Source organism: Azolla caroliniana, unplaced genomic scaffold (genome assembly GCF_043228905.1).
Source record: "Azolla caroliniana isolate FFs.n. ecotype wild unplaced genomic scaffold, voAzoCaro1.0.p SCAF_10, whole genome shotgun sequence".
NCBI lineage: Eukaryota > Viridiplantae > Streptophyta > Polypodiopsida > Salviniales > Salviniaceae > Azolla > Azolla caroliniana.
Genome location: NW_028230445.1, coordinates 5,108,247 through 5,131,358, shown reverse-complemented (window position 1 = coordinate 5,131,358; position 23,112 = coordinate 5,108,247). Strand labels below are relative to the sequence as shown.

Here is a 23,112-nt window from a genome sequence, read left to right as displayed (position 1 = left end):
CGATGCATTCTGGGTAAAAAGAAAAGCAACTGTTTTTTTTGGAGCATTAATAAAATTAGACTTGCGTGGATCCATCAGAAGAAGTTATTCCATATCCAGGTTATTGTTCTTGTAAAGAATCAACCATACCATGCCAATCGCAGATTTAGGACTTCTGGTATTCATAAACTACCTGAAACTTTAGAAACAAAATTATCTGATTGTGAAATTCTCTCAAGTTTCTCATAATCTTTCTTTCTAGAAAATCACCAGGTAACTAGTATTTATGACTCCTGTTATTTCTGCAAATATTTCCAGTATATCACTTTGAGTTAGACCTCTTCACGAGGATACGCCTAATGGTTTTTCTCTAGGTTTGATTTTGTGTACGTATAGAGAGGTTTCATTCTCTATTTTATGCAATTCACATAATGGAAAGGATGACAAATTTCAACATAGAGTTTTTGGGATCATATGAACGAAAGATAATGCAAAAAACACGACTAGGTTTTGCATAAGTACTCCCTGATTTAAACATTCCTTTGCAACAGGGCCATTTGGGAAGCTCACAAATAAGATCGAAGGGCATCTGAGAGAGACACCAAACAATGGACAATTCGAGATGGACACTAGGCTGGACTCACTAAGAAAGCAGGATCAGGGTTTGATCAATACTAACTTAGAAGATAAATGTCTTCATGAGAGTTTGAGAATAGAGGATCTTGATAAAAAGGCTAGGCAGGATAATGCAAATTTGGCATCTTCCCAAATACCAGATCTTTGCTTTCCAGTTAATGTCTCAAAAAGATTACATGATAGCGGTCCTGGTATGACGAGAGAGATGGATCATGTTCCTTCTGAACGAAGAGAATCTGGGCAAAGTGAAACTGGGGATGTCAAAAGAAATGTTGGTTGTAAGGAAAGCAGATGTATAATCCTGACCAAAGAGAATCTGAAGCGAAGGATGGTTATGAAGAAAGGAGATGGAAGCCTGATTCTCAAGGGTTAGGTGATTATGAGGAAATAAGACAGAATCCGAATTCTCAAGGGTCTGGTGGTTATAAAGGAAGTAGATGGAACCTGAATGTTCAAGGAAAATCTGAAACTAAAGCTCCTTCAATACAGATTAAGAATGAGAATGTGGTTCATGAGAGTTCAGACCTTGATAGTTCATCATTATCACTTTCTCTTGGGCTTAATAGAATAAGGACAAGATCAGGGCCTTTGTGTACTGAAGAGGAGCACCAAGTCATTGTTACAGGGGGCAAAGATACTAAAAATGATGAGTCAATAGCCGATCATGAGAGACACATTTATCAAAGATTTCATTGGCAGAATGAGATACACAAACATGTGCATAAAATTAAGCTGGGGAGTACTAGAGAACTCGACCTTTGCAAAACAAGTATTACTATGAATGTGGACATATCTTCCAAATCTCCACAAGGAAAGTCAAGGAGGAAAAGTGAGGCATGGAGACTTCAAAGGTTTTATTCAGGGAGGAGGCACCCTGATCAGATTACAATACCAAGTGTAAGCCATGCTTTTTCTTCTGGCAGTTTTCCTGTCTCAAATGCAAATGAAAAGGTGGAACAACAATCTTTATGTCATACACAAGCACTAAAGGTCCACCGTAAATCAGGTCAAGTTATCATTGTAGTTGTAAATATGATAATTATGTCTAAAGTTGCTTTAGTTACTATGAGGATAATGCACGTGGCCTTCTAAGGAATGACTTTCAGCGTTAAACAAGAATTCCTTGGTGTGTAAAAGCTAATTAGATTAAACTCCAGTTTTCAACAAATAAATACATCTCATTTATGTTTATCATTTTGGTATTTGGTGGTTCAAGATAGATTAAGCTTTCCATTTTCATTCTCAAATAAAAGAAGGAATATTCATCAGTTGCTGGTAAGATTATGACATGTAGATTATGTTTAACATTTATGTTGTGTTGATGTTAAGGTAAACTCTGAAGTTTTATCTGTAGCAGGATTTCTTATGCTCTTATGATGAAATAAATATTATAATCAAGGAAACAAGATTTTTCCACTTAAGGAAGAATGATTTTGATCTAAGCGCTTATTTAACTAACATGACCTCTTCAATCTTTGTAATTGCTGCACTTAACATCCCTCATTCTACATATGGATAATGCCTGTTGATTAGCTCCAAAGCATATATCTGAAATTCAATGTTCCAGGTGTAGGGAAAACGCTGACTAATTATTGTTCTACCCTTAGCACAGTGTGGCCCTATATGTGTAGAAGGAATCGATAACGGATCGTTGATTATCTTCAACACACACTGGGGATTCCATGTTTGCACTAGAATTCACCTCTGTTTGTATGCATGATTGAAATGGAACAAACGTTTTTGCTTCCAGAATTCTTCTTAATTTGGATTTGAAGCAAGTGAGGATCAACAATTGCCTATACCTAAAGTCAGCAAAAAAAATTAACTCATTAAAACATTTTCTTCTAACAGATTTTAATTAGACATCCATCAGTCATTAGAGGAGAACCTTTCTCAAATTAGTTCCTTACTACTATGCATGATTATTTCTTACATGATCTAGTACTAGGGCATGAGAATAAGACAATGATTTATGCAATGATGAATAATTAGCATAGATAGCTTCAGTAACCTACTTTAGGTTGACATGGTTAGCAAAGTCCAGATGCAATGTGTGATCAAGCTGGAAAAAGCTATTGTGCATATTAGAATTGGCACATCCTCTAATAAAATTGTGTTTGTAATTTCTGTGATTGTTTTTCTAATATAGGTTTCTCACGGAAGATCCCAATCGGCGATTAGGATCAAAAGGAGCCTCCGAGGTACGCAATGGGTTTGTTGTGTTTTTAAGATTTTACCCATCAAGATGATAAACATTTGAGAGCACAGGTAAAAAGTCACCCATTTTTCAAGGACATCAGCTGGGAGAATCTAGCTAGACAGAGGTTCATGACCTGAAGACTGCAGGTTCAAACCCTGCCCCCCCACTACATGTTGTCAACAGTAAAAAAGCAAATGAAGATTATTGTATAATAATCCATGCTTAAGAATGGGAAAGGTGCATAAAAACTGTGTTCCTTGAAATTTTATTTTGGAGTGTCCAACTTGCCACTCATTAATTAGGACTGATGCAGGCTGCTTTTGTTCCAATTCCTGAGAGCATTGATGATACCAGTTATTTCACATCGAGGCATCTGGAGAGTCATGCAAATTCATCATCATTATTTGGTTACTCAAGTGATTGTGAGACAAGTTGTTCAAGCTCTAGTTCACTGAAAGTTACATTGAACGAAGGGGTAAGCATTATTAATTTTCATCATAAAATATTTCTGGAATCAGCAGAACCTCAAAAACAATTGCAGCTATTTTCTTTACATTATTTGGTGATACTTCACCTGACGACTTAATGATGCAATTTTCCTGTTTAGTATGTTCGCTGATCTCAGGATGATTCTGGTGTTTGGCTCCTTGTGTTCCCTTATCATTTCTTACAGAAACAAATTAAAAAACTAAATGAGGCTTGCTTCTAGAATGTTTTCCCAAGAATTATAAGAGACTTGATCGAACCGAGATGTCATTTTTTCTGCCATATTAGATTTAGATAATATGTTGTGAATAAAAGGATTTTTGTTCATTTTGCAGGATGAAGACCACGAGGATCTTGCTGATTTTCAAAATAGCCCATCTGTTTGAAGACAATATGCGTCTGAATTTAATGTATTAATTATTTTTCTGAACTATCCATCTTTTATGATCAACAGAATGCATCACAGCTTGCCAATATGAATCATGATATTCTTTCACAAACTGGAAAGGATTGTGTGAAAGGAAAACATTCCCGTAATCTATCAGCATCATAACCACTACTGGCAGCCATGTAAATATGTAGCATTTTTTGTAAAGTAGATGTAATTCTAGTTTGTTGTGAAGCTATTATACTTGGCCAATTTTGATTTCCATGTCATCATGCTGGCATCACTGCTGTAACACGAAGTGTCCTTGGACCTTCTGTAGCTATAAAAGTCATGATGAACAGCAGCCATTTTAGAGTGTATGTAAATGTTACAAGTTTATTGACTTCACTATGATAAAGATTTCAACTGATTCCTCAGGAAGTGATGAGATTCTTTGTCATGATTGCTTATCCGTGTAGTTGAAAATCTGTGCCCAGCTTACCAAGTGCCAACATAAAAACAATGAAGAAGCAGTGCTCAAGGCAATGCATGGAACCTCCACTGCATGATACCAAACTGATGACAGTATGCAATGTGTTCATGTGGCAGAGCACCATAGCATCTTGAAAGAACTATTTTTCGCAACAATGTCAGTATGGAGTTGATAATTTCTAGTGTACGTTATCAGTCTATATATAAGAATATTTTATTTGCATGGAGGCTAAAACAGTAGTACTTTCCATGCCTCGAAGCCAATTTTTGTTGTAAACATTAGAAAACATATCTAGATCAGGGATAGGTAACATTTTAATTTTGTGATTACTTTTCAGTCTTCTTTATGTAGCACATTTTTTTCTGAGGAGATTATTACTGCTCTAAATTGGGGTAAGGATAAAGATAAACTGTACAGGGGCTACAGAGGTTGCTAATGGAGCTAGTATTGATTTCATTTAAGTTCAATATTGAGTGCATATGCTCACACTGAAAAAGTAGTACAGACAAGAAAAGAAAACTATTGTAGAGCTCAATGTCGAATGACCAGAATGATGAATTGAGAAACAAAGACAATACATCAACATGTCAGTAATCAATGCTTTCATTCTGTATTGGAGACAAAATAAGAGCCATATTGCATGCCATTTACGCACTGTTGAACATCAAGTTTACGGTGATATTATCATACAGACAAGTTCTTTCACTAACAAGAAACTTATGACACAACTTAACAAACTTTAAACAGGATTATAACGGACTGTCAAAATGGGGATTTGATTATCATAGTCAGTGACTTAGGATACTTATAAAATATAAGCCAATCATCATCCAGAATTTTTTAGAATTTCTATTATTTTAAAAGCCAGAAGCTCACCAAAACAGAATTGAAAACATAGTACACAGCCTACTAAATTACAAAAACGTTATTCGAGACACGGTGCAGTACTCTTTACTGTACAATTGTACTTTTTAATTTCTAATTATAACTTCGTCAATAGTGTCACTGAAGCTCTGATTATAGCTTCTTCCACTTTGGCTTCAGTTTATAATGACAACATAGTCTCTAAATTCCCACTATAACTTCATCCATTTTGGTTTTGTTCCTGTCTTTCTTGATTTTGAGACCACATTTTGCTCTGCTCTATCTGCTCTATCTGGAGGGGACTCTGCTCCACTTGTGAGTTCTGGCTTCTCAACATCCGTTACAGGCTTTACCAGCAAATGCAAGTCACAAATATCCATCACATCACTTTTGAGATATGGTCCACCAATAATCTCCTGCAATTGATTTTCAGTAGTCCCTATATTGCACACATGAAGAAATGATGATCTGTTCTGAAGAATGCTTTGCTAAAAATTTGAAGAAACGATGACTTGGTTCATGTCACCATGAAGAAATGAGGTCTCCAGATCATTTCCAATTAATTTGGCATAATCATATTGATATCAAGATGGCTATTTCCATTGAAAATATATTAACATTATTTTGTGGGAAGCAAGGGTACTAATCTCTTGCAGCAGTTTTTAAATTGCTGATGCCATTAAAGACTAATATGCTTAGTTAATATATTTGAATAGTTAAAAAGAAACCTTTCAGGGCATCATAACTGAAGTGAACCAACGCTCCAGGTGTAAATCCAGCAGTATAAAAATCTCTCTCTAGATGTTGCAACTTCTGCTTGGGAGGAGTGGTATCTGTAATGAACAATAGAGCCGACAATATAAAATAACAATAAGCACAAGCGTTCAACTTAACACTAATGTTTTCATTCGCACCAAATAAATCTTGTGGATAAATTTTGGGAGTGTGATTCAACCTCAAATTTTGAGGCTAGCTACTTCATAACAGTAACATTTATTTGGAAAAATGTACATGTAAAAAAATATAAAGGTATATTTTCTATGAAATAACATTCCCTGTTTCTTCTACCATATCCCATCAATTACGAATTATGAAATAATAATAATTCAGAAACATCCTTACAAAGATAGAAAGGTATGTCTGGTCTCGATATTACTTTTCTCAAAAGATCAACCAACTCAGAAAGAGAATCTGAAGCTTGAAACTTTGCTTCAAGAATGTAATTGTCAGGAAATAGCACTCGAATGACAGCCTGAACAAAAAAAGACATAGATTCCAGTTTTCTCTGGCCATAATATTGCAATATAAATATAAATATGTTGCCACATCAGTATACCTTAGAGATAGATGAGCGTCTTGCTGCTGCTTCAGCATCTCTGATTTTCTTAGTTTTCAGGAATACATCTGGATAGCATCAAAATAATTTAGGTGATCACAAAATCAAATATATTATCATCATAATATGCATTTTTATAAACATGCTATAATGTCAATCAGCAGGATTCCAAAATCTCTGCCAGTGAAAGGTTATAAGAAGTGATTGGAAAATAAATGGTTCTGCTCCATGAATATTCTTGTAAATGAGCAAGAAATAGTAGATCTAACCTGGTTTCTTACTAGCCACCATTCGAGCATAGTCTTCTTTAGTGAACTCATAAAAGTCATCGGGTTCCTCTGCAGTGAGGATGCAAAAAAAAAATGCCAATTCAACAAATGCATGAAAAAACTTCTAATACATGAAATAGGACATATGCAGCTCTAAAGTAAATGTATGATGGAAAAGAAAAACACAATCTTCTTCAATATTGAATTCACCTTGCATTTCTGTAGAAGTTGATAGGTCTACATCTGTTGTGACAATTGCAGCCTTGTTTACAGACACGGTTACTTCCCGTCCAAGTTTCTCAGATATGGCTGTTAGCAAAGCCTGTAAAATAATTTCTTCAGCCAAGAATATGCATCATTTAACCAAAGAAAGCTTTACAAAACACAACTTGTTTATGACTTTATAATTTCTTCAACAAACCTAAGTCACATTTAGCCAAATAAATAGATTCTCTCTAACCAAAGAAAGCTTTACAAAACATGAATTGTTCATGAATTTATGTTTCTTCAACAAAATCTACCTCGCATTTAGCCAAATAAATAGTTTCTCACTTCTGTATGATCTATAATGTTCCTCAGGAAGAACATTTTTTTAGTTTATAACCATACATCTCTTCAAAATGCAGCTATAATATGACCTATTCGGTCCTCAAGAAAAGGTTTTACCTGCTGTAACAAACATTTTCAAGAACAAATTAACTTTAACTTAGCAGGAGGCCAAGTCAAAGCATTGGATTCTAAGTCTCTCTAGTAGTCACATTTACAAGCATCCTTGGACACTTCCCTTTGACCTAAGACACCAAATATTGACTCACTCGACGATATATAGCTCTATCCTTGCTAGAGTAACAATGTCACCATGCACAGTTCCAGGAAAAACTAGAATGTTGTTATTTAACATCGTGGTCAACCCCACCCTAATGTACAGTGTAGCAATATGATCTCCACACCTTTCATGGACAGAAATGGAGCATCCACTAGCCATGATGTTTTCATGGATGATATGACCAAAGCATCCATCCCACATGTTTTCATGAATGTTTCCATCTGGGCTGAATTTGCCACACCCCACATGATGATAGACATCATTTTAAAAAAAATGAACCTCAACCAGACAGACATAGGAGGGAGGTACCACAGCCTCTTCATTCAAAGCTTTGGTCCACTATGCAAGGTAATGGAAAATGAAGATCAACGGTTTTTGGGACTGTTCTTGCTATGACTCAAAAAACATAGAGAAGAAATGTTGAAGGACAAAGATAACCGCAAAAGCTTATAAACAAAGACCATCACCAAAGTCGTTTTATTACTTCTCGTGCCACAAGTCAGTCAAGGGCCACAAGCAGGGTCTCAACCATAACGCTCAGAAGAGGTTACAATAGATTGGGCAATAAAAAATTTGTCGTGTACATAGGCCATGTCTGTCTGGACCATATTCCTGTCACACTTGTCTTCGATAGGTAAAAGATCCGCCCATATCAGAGATCTTTCTAAGGGAGATGATTGAGTTCATCTACTCTTAAAATGTTAAGTGCTTACCTAATGACATTTCTGATACCTCAGGCAGATCGTCTAATTTGGTTATATTTATTTTGGGTTGTTAGTTCTCAAAAGATGAGACAAACATTTAAAGATGTGGTCTCTCATTCGTTACCAACAGGCCATTTCAGCCTAAGGCATTAAGATATCTCTCTCCATTTATGCATTTCGCCCTCTTTCTCAAAGATAATTGGGAGAAGAACACACTCACGAGAGAATAGGGACGATGCAATACTTGTATGATCTAACCATTTCCCCACAAAAAACTTTTTTATTTTTACTTCCTGAAACCAAAGAAATCTCTCTCTCTCTCTCTCTCTCTCTCTCTCTCTCTCTCTCTCTCTCTCTCTCTCTCTCTCTCTCTCTCTCTCTCTCTCTCTCTCTCTCTCTTATAAAAACAAATTTTACCTGAGGAACGTTTATTCCTCAGGTGGAAGTGCACAGAAAGACAAAAGCCAAGGGGAGAGAGAAGAGACCTGAGCTGCAACCACATCCTTGCTGCTGCTTGTTTCCATGGAAGCTTCGAGCGAAGAGGGGGGCGATGGAATGCAAGATGCAAGATGCTTAGCGTAGGTGGAAACACGGTCTCTTCTTTGTTCATTTCATCTCATCTATATATAGAAGGAAGGAGCAGGGGAGTAGCAGCAGGAGCAGGGGAGTAACAGTAGAAACAGAGCAGGGGGGAGAAAGAAACAGAAGAAAGGAGTAGTTTTACAGATATTCTCATGGATGCCCCTCCCAGCCAGAGTGGATCCATACCCATCCCATCGGAAATCTTCATTTCTTTGTGGCGAGAGATCGAGAGATCGAGAGAGAGATTTTGTTCTTCGCATTACTCGTGCCGATGGCTGGTTTATAGATGAGTCCTATTGGAGGAGTTTGTACGATCTTGTAACCGCACGAAATTCATGCAGCAGAGAGATCCGGATACTTTTGACCCAAATAACATCTTATTGAACAAAAGGTATTCGTGCTTAGATGTTGGCTCAACCTTATCAATATGTTCTTAAGATAGATGTAGCTCAATTGGTAAGTTTCTCCAATGGAGACCATAAAGTCATGGATTCAACCCCTATGTTCCAGAAGGGCATCTAGTAAATTAAGAGGGTATAAAGAGGTGAGAAAATCAGAGTTTCAAACCCAAGATGTAGGGCTAGTGGTGTAATTATGATAAAAAGAGAAAGAATGTGTGTGTGCTTTTTGTTTTGTTATCACTAGCATCACAATTCGGCTCTTCTCAAGACCCATAGCTCTATCCATATTAAAGCCAAAAAAGGGAAAGAAATAAAAGAAGAAAAATGAAGTTTTTGCTTTTGTTTGCTCAAACCCTAATTTAGTTAAGTATTGTCCATTTCCTTTTGAAGAGACTGCGAATGTTTTTGTTATCGTCCACTCTTGCATATGATATCTTTGCTCACGTATATCATTAAGTAAGATGACCCAATTTTTATTGACACTCATAGTTTTTGTCTATATGGGAGGAATAAAACGATTTTCTAGATATAATGGAAACGTTTTGTGAATGTTGTGTTTACTCCTTTAACATACTCTATAAGAATTAAACTTACAAGGATTTAAACTTGCATCCATCAATGAGACCATCAGAAGTAGAGCTAGCTTGAGCCTTGTTTTCACATCATTTAAATCGTACATGGTTTATACTGACACGACATTTCAAGTGAGAGTAACATTTTGATGTTCCTCTGAAAAACATCTGAGACTTGGCAAACCATCCCTAGTAGGTGATAAGCCATCAACTTCACATAAATACTCCCACCCCAGAAAATATAATTTATGCTCATGATAATGAATAAAACTTAGATATATTAAATAGTTTTGGGCATGAAAAAACACCACATTACATCTTCATCACAACACAATCCCAAATCACAAGAATTCCAGTCACAATTTCCGATGATGTTAAGGCACCTTTGAGTACATAATGCACTTTGGTCACCATTGACCTGAGATTAGGTGCTAGTTTTTCATAGGCAGCAATCCGTCATATATCTATGTCCCATCGAAATGGTCTTTCGACCTTCGCTCAATCTCGACAGCTTAGATCCCATAAGACACGTAGTTGTTGTTACATTGTTGTCAAAGCCTCGAGCTTTAATCCATCCGGAACTGGAGTCAATTTTCACATGTCATTCAAGTGTACAACGTCCATCAATGATAGTTCATTAATGTCCATTGATTTAGACTCCTCTGCCACCTTATACAAATAAGATCAATAGGGGTCGGGCCTTTCATTTGAGGGCCCCTGTTCCCTCCCAGCTATCTAAAACCCCAAATTACAGCTGATTCCAAAATCAGCTTCAACTTTCCAGGCCAAGAAAATGCTCAACCATAAGACTTTCTTGGTCACAAAACTTAAATATTTGATCGGTTAGAGGCACAATAAATTAGTGATATTCACAGAACCATTGAACACCCAAATCATGACTCATATTGACGGAGTGAGATAGGTCACAGACATACATAGTTTGTTTTGGGTACTGAAAGCTTGTAGATCTTTCAGTTTTTCCTTCACATTGAAGTTTCCCACTAGTAATATAGATGTTGCTATTAAAAAGCAGACATCCATTGTTTGTACTCCTCTTGCTCCCTTGTGATTTTTATGCAACAAATCACAACTACAAAACTATTTTCACAAGGCCCAAAAAGCTTCAGAGGCAAAGTCAACAGTGAATATCGTTTAACTATCCTATTTCCGATCTTCATTTTGTAAATACAATTCCAAGAATATTTTCAATTGAAAGTTAATATAGAACAGTCCCTTCACAAACCTTGTATGTAGATCAACAGTAATAAACCTTTTTCCATGCCATCACACTGTTCACTTATTGCACATGGTTCCCATGCGTTCTAAAACAAAAGGCTAACTATCAAATGGAAGAGATTGATATTATCTACTGGTAGCAAATATCTACCACTCTTAAGGTTATTGATATAATAACGAGAATATTTGACAAATGCCACTAATGAGCATATCATGTGAAGATGCATGACATGAACTCTTTTATTTAGTATAATAAAAATGTCGCAATATTGATTCACCTCATCTTCAAATTTCAATCTAAAAGACAAGAAAAAGTAACTCAAATATACACATGCAATTTCTTGTACTCTTGTTAACATTAAACAGAATCAGGTAAAGTGAGTATTATTGAATCACCAATTCACATGCAAACCAGAGTCTAGGTATGCTGTAAGCAAAAGAAAAATATTAACAGTAATTGTATTGGATACCTGAAGAAATGATAGAAAAGAGAGGCCAAGAAAGGAAACGAAAATGTTTTGAAAAGTTTCCTTTTATGATGAAGTACATATCTGCTCACCTAAGACAATAACAGCATTGTGCCCTTTCAAAAAAAACAATATTATTTAATGCATGCTAGTGAGAGACAGACCTAGGATGCAAAGTTCTTCGGTAGACATAAAAGCAAACAAGGAAAGAAAATCAACCATTGCTTCATGACAAGCCTAATGCAGCAAATAAAGCGCTGTGGACCTGGACACCAATCTGAGCTTCGGCTTTCTCGAGTTCTGTGTTTGCAACACTCGATTTCTGTGTATACTCAACTAAACCTTTTCTCACTTCTTCAGGATCAAACCAATCAAGAGGTGACGCATCAACCACTGTGACATCTGCAACAGAATTCGGATGGACGAATGCAAAGCCACCACTTACAAAATACTGCTTCACCTCAGAACCCTCGTGAACAGATAGAACACCTGGCTTGAGTTCTGCAATAGTAGGCACATGTCCAGGAAGGATACCCATTTGTCCTGATGTTGCAGGTACAATCACCATGTCAACCTGTCATTCGTTTAAACATATTATGAGTTGCATATCCTAAACACACAACTTCTGTAATAACCAACTACATCCTAATAATCATTTATCAGTATCTTAAGCATAGATTGTGGCTGCTCATGCTTTTTATTCCCTAGATTCCATGGAATATCATTAACCTAAACAGCATGGAGACAAGCTGAGGAGAACTACAGGTGTATTGAGATACATCCAAATGAAATACCAAGAGGCCAATAGCATGTTAGTTTATCGATTAGTCAATAGATGTGAAGCAAAGCCTGAGCTCATTCAAGCATTTTCATAATCTCTATATATCCATGTTCACAACAACACACAGACCATCTCTACTGCATTCCGATGGATAATTAATTTGATGTTCTAATACCAAATGCTATGCTCTTATTTACATCTATTTTGCATGATGTAGTATATGCATACATTTAGTTTTTTCATATAAACTTATAAATGGAAAGATATCAACTCTTGCACATGACTTAAAGCCAAATTTACGTCTCTGTGCCTGGACATTTCCCTCTGGCAGGATTTGAAAGGATGTCAGTCTTTAATGATAAGATCCATACAAGAATTCAAAATTACTAAGAGCTCGTCAGCTGGATCAGACAGAGTTGGAGTCTTCATAGCAAAATGTTTTTCCAGATCACCACTATCGATTTTAAACCCACATTTCCCTTTTAGAGGAATTGAAAAGTCCTCTAGAATATTTCTTTTTCAGAGGGATCAGAAGGATGTCCAGCATCATTTCTAGAACCTTGCATAGGGTTTATAAAATAGAAATAAAGGATGATTATAAGACAACCATTATCAATCTTCATTGATAAAAACAAGTACAAGATTTCAAATTAATAGCAGCTTTTAAGCTTATATGGACTGCAGTGGATCCTTGATAACAAAATGTTTTTCCTAGCCACCTCTATGGAATTTAAAACCGCCAGTGGATAATATTCTATGTTTTCTGAGGTGCAAGCATTCTACCATCATTCAGTAAACAAAGAAACACAAATATTATAGTAAATCCTTGAATTAGTGTCATGTAGACACTGAAAAGAAAAGCAAACACATTGTTCTTACATTTTGCATCAGTCTGCCCATGAAAGAACATCAGCATATGTTCTAATTTTGAAAATTGTTCAGCAAGTGAAAAACGCAAAACATGATGGTATACCTGGACTGAATGTCAACCAGTGCAGAATACTGCCATCGAAAACAGATAGCATGAGCATAACGTTGTTCTTATGTATTGCATCAGTACAGCCATTTAGAGGACAATTCATATTAATCTCAGAAAATCTGTCTTACCACATAAAGATAGAGCATCATGTCTTCATTTCTGTCTCCTATGTCATTTTTAATCCGTTTCAACACATTAAAACATTTTATTTATTTCTCACATGGACCATGACAACAGTAAGATCTCACTTTGCAGTTCTAATTTTGAAAATTGTTCAGCAAGTGAAAAACGCAAAACATGATGGTATACCTGGACTGAATGTCAACCAGTGCAGAATACTGCCATCGAAAACAGATAGCATGAGCATAACGTTGTTCTTATGTATTGCATCAGTACAGCCATTTAGAGGACAATTCATATTAATCTCAGAAAATCTGTCTTACCACATAAAGATAGAGCATCATGTCTTCATTTCTGTCTCCTATGTCATTTTTAATCCGTTTCAACACATTAAAACATTTTATTTATTTCTCACATGGACCATGACAACAGTAAGATCTCACTTTGCAGCAATTTAGTAGGTCATATTTCATTCCGAGGATGCTAATCTGATGCTTCATTTATGTTTCCATTTCTCTCTCACAGGAGACCATGGTAGCGTATTGATCTCATTTTCTTCTGGCCTTTAGAAGGAAAATTTACAGTAACGTTTCATTTTCATTTCTCTCTGGGCAATAACATAACAACAACAAAAACAGAAAGACACCATGAAATATAATTTTTTCGGGTCTCTTACATCTTTTTTTGCCTCTTTTTGGTCTTTTGAAGATGCTAAGAGACCGTTTCATTTCATTCTCACAGGCACAATGGCAGACAGCATACAAAATGACTCACATTTGTCTCACAGGTCATTTATGGCCTTGTCCAGACGTTCAGATACATTTCTGACTAATCTCTGTCTCATAAAAGCCCATGACCGCACAAACATCTAAACAGGGGTGTGAATTCTTCTTTGTTCAGAAGATATTCATACTGTCTCACTCTTGAGGGGGCAATGGCCAACATGAAGATCTGTTTCTTCTTCACGAGCACAAATATTGCATTTTCTTTCATGTCTTTCTTTCTGTCCACGAAAACATACAAATCTGTTCTTTATGAACACTAACATAGATTTTCCTTTCATGCCTTTCTCTCTCTCTCTCTCTCTCTCTATCCATCTATCTTACACACAGAGTCCATAAAAACATAAAGATCCGTTTCCTCAGAAACATAGACATAATCCTCCTCTTGTATATCTCTATTTCTCTTATACACACATGCACACAAAGAGAGAGAGAGAGAGAGAGAGAGAGAGCACCGAAACAAAGAGATCTGTTTCGTTTGGAAGGCAAACGCAGAAAGGAAAGGCGGGAGGGACAGAGAGAGATAGAATTAGAGAGGGAAAGGATCGCAGACTATGTTTACCTCTTTAGCTTCGAGCTCGGTCTTGTATGGGAGGACGAAATTGACAGTGAGTTTGGAGGGTAGGGTGGAGGGAACAGGGGGGCGAGGGGCCATGAACTGCGAAGGGAACTTGGGGAGGTTTAGGTTAGGGGCCGCCTTCTTGAAAGCTTCCTTGAAGGCATCGGAAACGGGAGGGGGGATATCGGCCGCCTTCACTGCGAAGCCACGCAGCCCTCCGCAGGAAGAAGAAGAAGAAGAAGACGATGACCTAATTGAGAGGAGAACACGCAGGCTCTGTCGACTCAGCATCTTTGCGTCTGTCCTTCAGTCTTCCTGCTCTGCTTCTTTCTACTTCTCTCTTTGAGAGCTTCTTCTGCTCCTTCTGCTTCTGCTTCTGCTTCTGCTTCTGCTTCTGCTTCTTCTTCTTCTGCTTCTGCTTCTTTCTCAGAGATACCTCAGGAAGAAGGAGGAGGAGGAGAGGACAGAAATATAAATTCTTTTCGCTTTCTGCTTTCTGCTTTCTGCTTTTTGCTTTTTGCTTTTTGCTTTCCGCTTTCCGCTTTCCGCTTTCCTCTGTCTAATTTGCTTTTTCATTAACCCTTTCTTCTTCTTCTTCTTCTTCTTCTTCTTCTTCTTTTGCATGCCCAAATGAGCACTGCGTAATGCAAGTGGGCAATATGGGCAACGGACAATGCCTTTTGGTCCCGTTAACGTTGCCAATGCCTTCTAACACACACTTCCGGATTTGTATCGGAAGGTTTTTCGGATCGAGCATGACATTCTCGGGGAAATCTCTGTTATTGTTCCTTCAAAATAGGAAAAAGAAACAAAAAAACACATGGAACCATATGTTGCTAGCTTCGGACAATATGGGCAATATGGGCAACGGACAATGCCTTTTGGTCCCGTTAACGTTGCCAATGCCTTCTAACACACACTTCCGGATTTGTATCGGAAGGTTTTTCGGATCGAGCATGACATTCTCGGGGAAATCTCTGTTATTGTTCCTTCAAAATAGGAAAAAGAAACAAAAAAACACATGGAACCATATGTTGCTAGCTTCGTCTGCCAATTAATTGTATCGATCAATGAGTGACCGTGACAGTTAAGATTAAGCTCATTGCCAAAGATGTCGTGACACATCACGTGTGACCCACCCATTCAACAATACTCGACAATTGTATGATTCTAGCTTCAATTGCCTAATAATTGTCTCATGTCAATCATGGATCGCCGATCTAGCATATTCCGCCTTATGATCTTAATTGATTATGCTATACATGTGTCTGATATAATTAATTATTCATTTTTAAAAATTCTTCAAGTAATCACAATCTATGCATGCCATGCTATCTCATTCAAAGCACGACTAGCAATTAAGGTTTTGATTTAATCAATTAAGGGTTATCATGTCTCATACTATAACGAAATTAGTGATTCTCTAGTGTAATTAAGCTACAACGATGTGCATCATCTTGATTTTTGTGATTAGGAATCCATATTTTGACAATGTCATTGCAAACATGCAATTATATTTTTTGAATTGTTGGTGCATTTGATCATAGTTAAGCAAACCCCTTTATATTATTATTCAAGCCCTTTACTATCTCATTAGCTTTAGGTCAAGGAGTTGTTTGCCATGGCATGAGGTTTTCTCTTTAGTTTAAAAAGCAATAGTTGACTATATTCATCAAAACCAAAAGACTAACTTCATGCTCAACTAATTGAATCCTAAATCAGAAATCATATGAGCTATGGGGGTCAAAATTTCGAGTTGATGCAAATACACTAGGAGATACTAAAAGCAAGAGTTGGATTGTTACGGGCATGACCATAATTTATTCCGTGGTAAGTTGTACCGCAATATTCTATACACGCAGATAAAGTGTGAGGGTTAATCAAGAGTGTAAAGAAGGAATGATTACTTTTAACACTAGGAATTGGAACAACCCATTAGGACCAAGTGTGAACTTGCATGGGAGCCATAGGTTGGGCTATAAATATGAGGCCTAGCTACCCTCATTAGACACATCATTTGACTACATTGAATTTGTGATTGTGTCATGAACAAGCTCTTGTAGCAAGCACGCAAGTACCAGGTATGACTCAATGCCATGGAGGTGGTATGGGATGCCAATCAAGCCTCGAGTCCGTCTCGATCCCTTTGCTCGAGGGTGGTCTGGTGGATTGCCACCCTTCTTTCTCTCTCTTTCTCTATCTACCTATCTTATATTTCCTTATTTCATGCTTACATTAGGAATAATCTCTTACATGGAACTTGCTTGGTAACCGAAGGATTGTGACAATGATTCATGTATATGGACAAAAACAATTAAGGGAAACATACATAACAGTTGTTGATAGGATTTACAAACTTAAGGGAGTCCACAAGACTTGCATTTCACTCCCAAGGTCTATCAAGCAAATGGAACTCATGAAGGAATGTGCCCCATGACTTGTGGGAAAACTCTTGCGCATCCACAACAAAGGTTATTGGAGACCTAAAGGAGGTCAAGACATGAGGAAACTGGGATTCGTAGGTTGGTATGGTATCATGTCTGTCATTTGCATCAGGTTTTATCACATGAGACAATACACGTCCATAACAATGTATCTAGAGATGAGGGATGTCATTTGCACCCTGATTGATTTTCTGGTGTATCGTATTCCATCATTGTAATTTGACTTTTCACAATTAATACATTACTATATATATATATATATATATAGAGAGAGAGAGAGAGAGAGAGAGAGAGAGAGAGAGATGACCTCCTATGCATGATTATAATGGAAGGCAATCAATTTCAAAAATTCGAATTGAAGTAAGATAAGTTTTCACTCTTACCATCCATCATATCTCTAATCCAAAAACGTCAGGCAAGAAGACTCAATGATGAAGTGGGCAGAAAATATTGTGACTAGGGATAGGTGCACTACAATTACATGCTGTATACCTTCTACCCAGAGTAGAAAGCAAAAATAATGACTATCTAAATTTGTTTTCATTTTGCAAAAAAACTTCTATGGTAGCCAATGACCTGCATGTTAGTAGGATTCTCTTGTATTTTATTATTAATATGTTTATATACAAAAATCTTTATAACCTAGAGTATAAGGTCTTAATAGACCCTACATCATCCTGCTCATATCATACAGGAATATGAAGCATGGCATCATCATCTTCATCCAAAATATGGAGATTCATCATATATGTTTGATAGATCGACGTGGCAGAAGTTCGGTCCACCTCCCATTGATCTGAAACAAATAACAAGAGGTGCAGATAGTTCAGAAACAATATTTTGTCCTCTTATCATGAAAAATTTAATCACAAATCTCTACTCAATACTTGCAGATCTAGACTTGAAATCAAATGAATCCCTTGCACAATTGATAATAAATACGATTCTATAAATTCTCAGCTACAGAACCTATGAAGTTAGCTTCACTTGTTTCAGCAAACATCCATAAATATGCAAGGCATTACAAAGTGACACTTTCTTTTGTTTCTTGTACATTGTGAGGCAATATAGGCTGCATATTCTAATTCTCTGCTCCATATTCAGCCAGCCCCATTTTCTATTTCAATGTGAGCACATACATGCGCATCAGTATGATGACACATCTTGTTTGCTTCCGCAAGCACGTCCACATGTGAGCTTGGGCATCGGTCAACTGCCTTCAGTAATTTTCCCCATATTGAGTATGAATCGAGCTACACAATGCTTGGAAATTAGATCTGTTTTGGGTTCTTCTGAATTTAGTGTGCAGGAATTCCAATGTGGGTGACTAAAACATGGACTTGAGTTCTCCTGTCCCTTTTATTTCTCTATGTGCACATCAAAATACTCTTCAACAAGCCATTTGTGTGCAATCCAACAATCCATCAAGCATTGACCAAGTCCCATTCTGGCCAACAATATGTTTACATGGTTCCACCTCCAAGCCCAACAAGATGTATATAAAAAGCTCTTGTTCAGAAAATGCCCAAAATCAACTAATATATATCAGGCGTGAACTTAGTTTAGGCATTGATGATTGTAATGAAGATTGGAATACATGCGTCTGAGACAGCCATTGAAGAGCTCTATCCTATTGAAAACCTATAACTTGGCCAATTGACAAATATTGGTGATAGATGACCAAACACGAGCATTATCCTACAATACAATTCATGGTCTTTTTTTTTAATGGATGTTGCTCCAAAAAAGAATGTTAGAAAAACAATTTCTGATACCAAGCACGTATTTCTATTTCAGATAGGCAAACCGAACTTTCAAGCACAGTAACTGGAAGAAAAATGATTTCATTACAAATTCCACGATTATAACGTTTTAAGCTCTCCACCTGGTTGAACTTAGCTATCATCTGGTTGGTTGATCCTTCTTTGTCTTCTTTGTCTTCTTCTTCATGTTTATCATGGCCTCGGAAAATAATTCCGCAATTTGTTTCTGTGAGTCGATAACCATCTCGGTCCGTCGGAGCTCCATGTCAGCTCGGAACAGCTCATTCTCACGCTGCATCTGGATCTTCAATTGTTCCATCCTGAGGAAATTCTCTCCCAAGGCACGGACAAGGTATGCTAGCTCCGAGGCTTGCTGAACATCAGAATGACCCATCTCATACCATGGTGGGTTAGGGGGAGGGCTAGGGTTTACAGGAGAGGCTTCTCTACTCTTCTCTCTCTTACTGCTGCTGCTAGAACCACCATTCACAGGCTTCTTCTTATTCGCCTTCTTTGTCGAATCTGCTTCATGGTCCTCTTTGATATAAGGGTTCTGATGATGATGCATCCGCCGCTTGCGGGTCGCGAATACTCGTGGAGGGGGCTGGTCCGAATCCTCGTCCAAGCTAATTGTGGTAGACTCATTCATTGCATTATTCTCCTGTGCAACAGCGACAGCATTATGACTTGCGCCCTGGCGCAGATCGGGATGGAATTGGTAGTGCTGCGCCTGCAAGGGTGGGGCAGAGGGGCCTCTCTCCATATGATCCATCTGCACGAAGAAGGGCCAAGATCCGGAGGCTGCGAAGGCAGGTCCTTTCCGGAGGATGAGCTGCTTCTCCGCTCGGTACCGCCGGCGGAGCTTCTCGAGCTTGTGGCGGCACTGCATGGAGGACTTGGGAGTAACATCCTGGAGGCCATGGCAGAGAGAAGCTAGCTTCTCTGCAACCTCATCCCAGTGGATGGTGCGGAGCTGGCCTCGTTTTAGGGCATACCACTTCTCCTGGTAGGTGTTGATGAGATGAAAGGTCTCTGCAGGGGTCCATGTGCCAGGGGGTTTCTTGCCGGATTGACGCAATTTATGGAGAGAGAGGATCCGTGGCGGCAGAGAGGATGAAGCAGCAGCAGCAGCAGCAGCAGATGCAGAGGCAGAGGCAGGAGGAGGAGGAGGAGCCGGAAGAAGAAGCAGAGGAAGAGGAGGAGGAGGTGGGGTCACCTCCTCCTCCTCCTCCTCCTCCTCCTCCTGCTGCTGCTCTTCTTCTTCCCTTCCGGTTGCCTCTTGAGGCTCCCCATCGTCAGAAGCCATAGCCGCGCCTCGCCTTTCCGATTAGGGTTTCCCTGAGGACTGCTCCTCCGCCTCCGACAGCAGGAAGAAGGAAAGAGACAGAAGAACCCTTCTTCCTCACATACATACTCTCTGCCTCCTTCCTTCCCTTCCCTTCCTTCCCAATTGCTTCTTCGTTTGCTCTGTTCAGCTGCAGAGTTCTGTTCCCTATGGTAAGCATGCGTATTTGCGTATCCGTATGCTGAGCGTATATGCGTATCCGTATGTGTATGTGTATGTGTATGTGTATGTGTATGTGTATGTGTATGTGTATGTGTATGTGTATGTGTATGTGTATTATGTGTATTATGTGTATTATGTGTATTATGTGTATGTGTATGTGTATGTGTATGTGTATGTGTATGTGTATGTGTATGTGTATGTGTATGTGTATGTGTATGTGTATTATGTGTATGTCTATGTGTATGTCTATGTCTATGTCTATGTCTATGTCTATGTCTATGTGTAATGTGCATACATATTTGCATGTGTATGTGTATATACATATTTGCATGTGGATGTGGATGTGTATGTGCATGTGTATGTGTATGTGTATGTACATTTGTGTGTGTGTGTGTGTGTGTGTGTGTGTGTGTGTATGTGCCTAGACTTTTTTTAAGAAAGATATGCATTCCTTAGTATACACAAATATACATAGAGGCGTGGCTCTCATGTGTATGTGTATGCCTGGACTTTTTTAAGTACATATACACAAATATACATACATAGAGGTGTGGACCATGGATTTTACACTAAATGAGGAAGTGTTCATACCAAATTACAATTGCTGTCATTACAATTTTCAGGAATACGGAAGGAAGTCCAACTAGTATGGGAGACATTGAGTAGTGCCACTATATATCACATCTGGAAGGCTCAGCGCTCTCTCATTTTCCATCAACTCAAAACATCACCGACTGAATTGGTTTCAAAGATTTGGTTAGACATAGTTCATACTTTGAAAGGGTCAATGGGATGGTATAATTGGAGATTTTGATGCTAAAATTGCTCAACGGCATGAGTTTCTTATCGTCTGGACAACTACTCCATTCATGATATCCAATTACGACACTCCTTATTGGCATTTTAAGCCTCCGAAATGGTTGTTCCCCCGTCGATCACATAGAGTTTAAAATCTTGTAAAATGTTTACACTAATGACAAGATATCTTCTTTAAAACAAAATAAAAAAGTGATATGTGGAGGGAAGATCGTGTCAATGGGATGGTATAGTTGGAGATTTTGAAGCTAAAATTGTTCAATGGAGTGAGTTTCTTATTATCTGGACAACTACTCTGTTCATGACATCCAATGACAGCACTCCTTATTGGCATTTTCAGCCGCCGAAATGGTTGTTTCCCCCGCCGATCACATTGAGGTTTAAAATCTTGTAAATTGTTTATACTAAGGACAAGATATCTTTAAAAAAAAACCATCTTGGTGTCTGAAAATGCCAAAAAGCTCTACCATCTTTTAAAGAGAGAAGTGAAGTAACTTTCCAAAGAGTTATAAAGTGGAGACATGGAGGAATGCTAAATTGTGGGAAATGGATTTACATGTGTTTAGCAAATTTTGTTGGAAGGCAGGGGTATTTCGGGAATCTAAAGTTCCCCTCCCTTTTCTCCTTAGGTAGGGCTTTGTGTGTGTGTGTGTGTGTGTGTGGAACCTAAGTTTGGGATCATGTAGCTATAGGTTCAATGACGTGCGCCAATCACCGATGCCGACTTGCAATTGTGACAACGACATGTGTCAATGTCCTTCTCCCTTCCTCTCTCGTGCAATTTACATGCATGTGGCTTCAGTCTTAGCTAAGGTCAAACTAGGTAGGGACAAATTGTGACAAAATGCCCAAAGTCCACCATTTTTTTCCTCTTCTATTTGTCAAGGTACCATTTGATGCCTTCACCTAGGCATGAGCATCACCCGACCAAAAAGACATCAAGTTTTACAAAATCCAGAGGTACAAGTTCTAGCTAGCTATTTGCAACTAATTGCGTTTCTCGCAAATTTTTTGAGGATTTTCTAAAGGTCAAAATGATATACCTATCATGGTTGTCTAAGTGTAATCAAATGAAATGTTCCTTTGGTATACTCCAAGTGAAAGCATTAGGTACACGAATTTCCAACAAACTATTAGAATTCAATCTAACACCTTTTGTCCCATTATTAGTGAATCCCATTTACTGTATGGCATGTTTAAAAATGGCTTCCCATGTTTAAAAATGGCTTCCCAGTTCAATACATAATATATAAGCAAACATCTTTTGTATGGCTTTGGATTTAATGTGCATTTGGTAGAGATCGTTTTAGAGTCTTAATATGCTTCATATGTTACATCTATGGAATGCCCCCTGTAAACATGTCACCTAATGTAGAGTCCATTCAATTGGGGTTCTGCATTTGTCCTAGGCACTTACCACAAGGGGTTAATTTTTCCTCCTCACCAAAAATAAAAAAACCAACATTTAAAATAATTTTCTCCTTAGCTAAACCTATGATTATTTTTGTTTCTCTACAAGCAAATTCTTATGGGAAACTAATCGGCAATTAAGCTTATATCTACACTTGAAGACAAATTTTTATGAAAAAGATCGCTCATGAACTTTGCCTGATCTATGGATCATGGTGAATAATTAACTCAATACTAACTCTCAAGAAAACAAAGATCAAGTATCCAAAAACAATGTCCAAATCACCCAACAATATAATCTCTTTGGGGTTTTTTTTGCTAAGTTAGGGCTATTGGTTATAGGCTTCTAAACATTGACGCGGTGCTCATTGTAATGATTTTGTATGGCAAGGTGACGATCATGTTTGGAAATTGGAACTTCTTGGCCCTACTCACAAATCATGACATTATATAGGTTTACTGCTGCCGACACATTCCACAAGAATAACTTGAAATATAGGTTTTGTTTGTACATATATAACCACATGGCCACA

The 23,112-nt window shown here is 37.8% G+C and overlaps 3 protein-coding genes across 3 annotated transcripts; all 3 read right to left on the bottom strand.

Annotated features, from left to right (window-relative positions):
- Positions 1 to 5,068: 5,068 nt before the first annotated feature.
- PUX1 (plant UBX domain-containing protein 1) lies at positions 5,069 to 8,808 on the bottom strand. The gene is made up of 7 exons (XM_087326564.1): positions 8,646 to 8,808; positions 6,841 to 6,952; positions 6,631 to 6,699; positions 6,362 to 6,429; positions 6,148 to 6,277; positions 5,754 to 5,858; positions 5,069 to 5,464 (listed from the first exon to the last, which is right to left on the bottom strand). Exons 1-7 carry the CDS (start codon positions 8,682 to 8,684, stop codon positions 5,238 to 5,240), a joined length of 750 nt encoding a protein of 249 aa, XP_087182690.1. The 5' UTR covers positions 8,685 to 8,808; the 3' UTR covers positions 5,069 to 5,237.
- Positions 8,809 to 11,394: 2,586 nt separating this feature from the next.
- On the bottom strand, positions 11,395 to 14,992 carry LOC147858813 (ATPase, F1 complex, delta/epsilon subunit). The gene is made up of 2 exons (XM_087326012.1): positions 14,643 to 14,992; positions 11,395 to 11,992 (listed from the first exon to the last, which is right to left on the bottom strand). The coding sequence occupies exons 1-2, from the start codon at positions 14,928 to 14,930 to the stop codon at positions 11,645 to 11,647; spliced, it is 636 nt and encodes a 211-aa protein (XP_087182138.1). The 5' UTR covers positions 14,931 to 14,992; the 3' UTR covers positions 11,395 to 11,644.
- Positions 14,993 to 17,660: 2,668 nt separating this feature from the next.
- Positions 17,661 to 20,282, bottom strand: LOC147858812 (uncharacterized). Its single transcript, XM_087326331.1, has 2 exons — positions 18,969 to 20,282; positions 17,661 to 17,879 (listed from the first exon to the last, which is right to left on the bottom strand). The coding sequence occupies exon 1, from the start codon at positions 20,150 to 20,152 to the stop codon at positions 18,986 to 18,988; it is 1,167 nt and encodes a 388-aa protein (XP_087182457.1). The 5' UTR covers positions 20,153 to 20,282; the 3' UTR covers positions 17,661 to 17,879; positions 18,969 to 18,985.
- Between the last annotated feature and the right edge of the window lie 2,830 nt (positions 20,283 to 23,112).

What these genes read in the sequence shown, in the direction of transcription:
- LOC147858812 (XM_087326331.1), bottom strand. Translation starts at nt 20,152, where the DNA reads ATGGCTTCTGACGATGGGGAGCCTCAAGAGGCAACCGGAAGGGAAGAA.
- PUX1 (XM_087326564.1), bottom strand. Translation starts at nt 8,684, where the DNA reads ATGGAAACAAGCAGCAGCAAGGATGTGGTTGCAGCTCAG. An exon ending in AGGATGTGGTTGCAGCTCAG is followed by an intron (nt 6,953 to 8,645) that starts GTCTCTTCTCTC and finishes ATTATTTTACAG; the next exon opens with GCTTTGCTAACAGCCATATC. An exon ending in GGTGGCTAGTAAGAAACCAG is followed by an intron (nt 6,430 to 6,630) that starts GTTAGATCTACT and finishes GATGCTATCCAG; the next exon opens with ATGTATTCCTGAAAACTAAG.
- LOC147858813 (XM_087326012.1), bottom strand. Translation starts at nt 14,930, where the DNA reads ATGCTGAGTCGACAGAGCCTGCGTGTTCTCCTCTCAATTAGGTCATCG. An exon ending in CCGAGCTCGAAGCTAAAGAG is followed by an intron (nt 11,993 to 14,642) that starts GTAAACATAGTC and finishes AACGAATGACAG; the next exon opens with GTTGACATGGTGATTGTACC.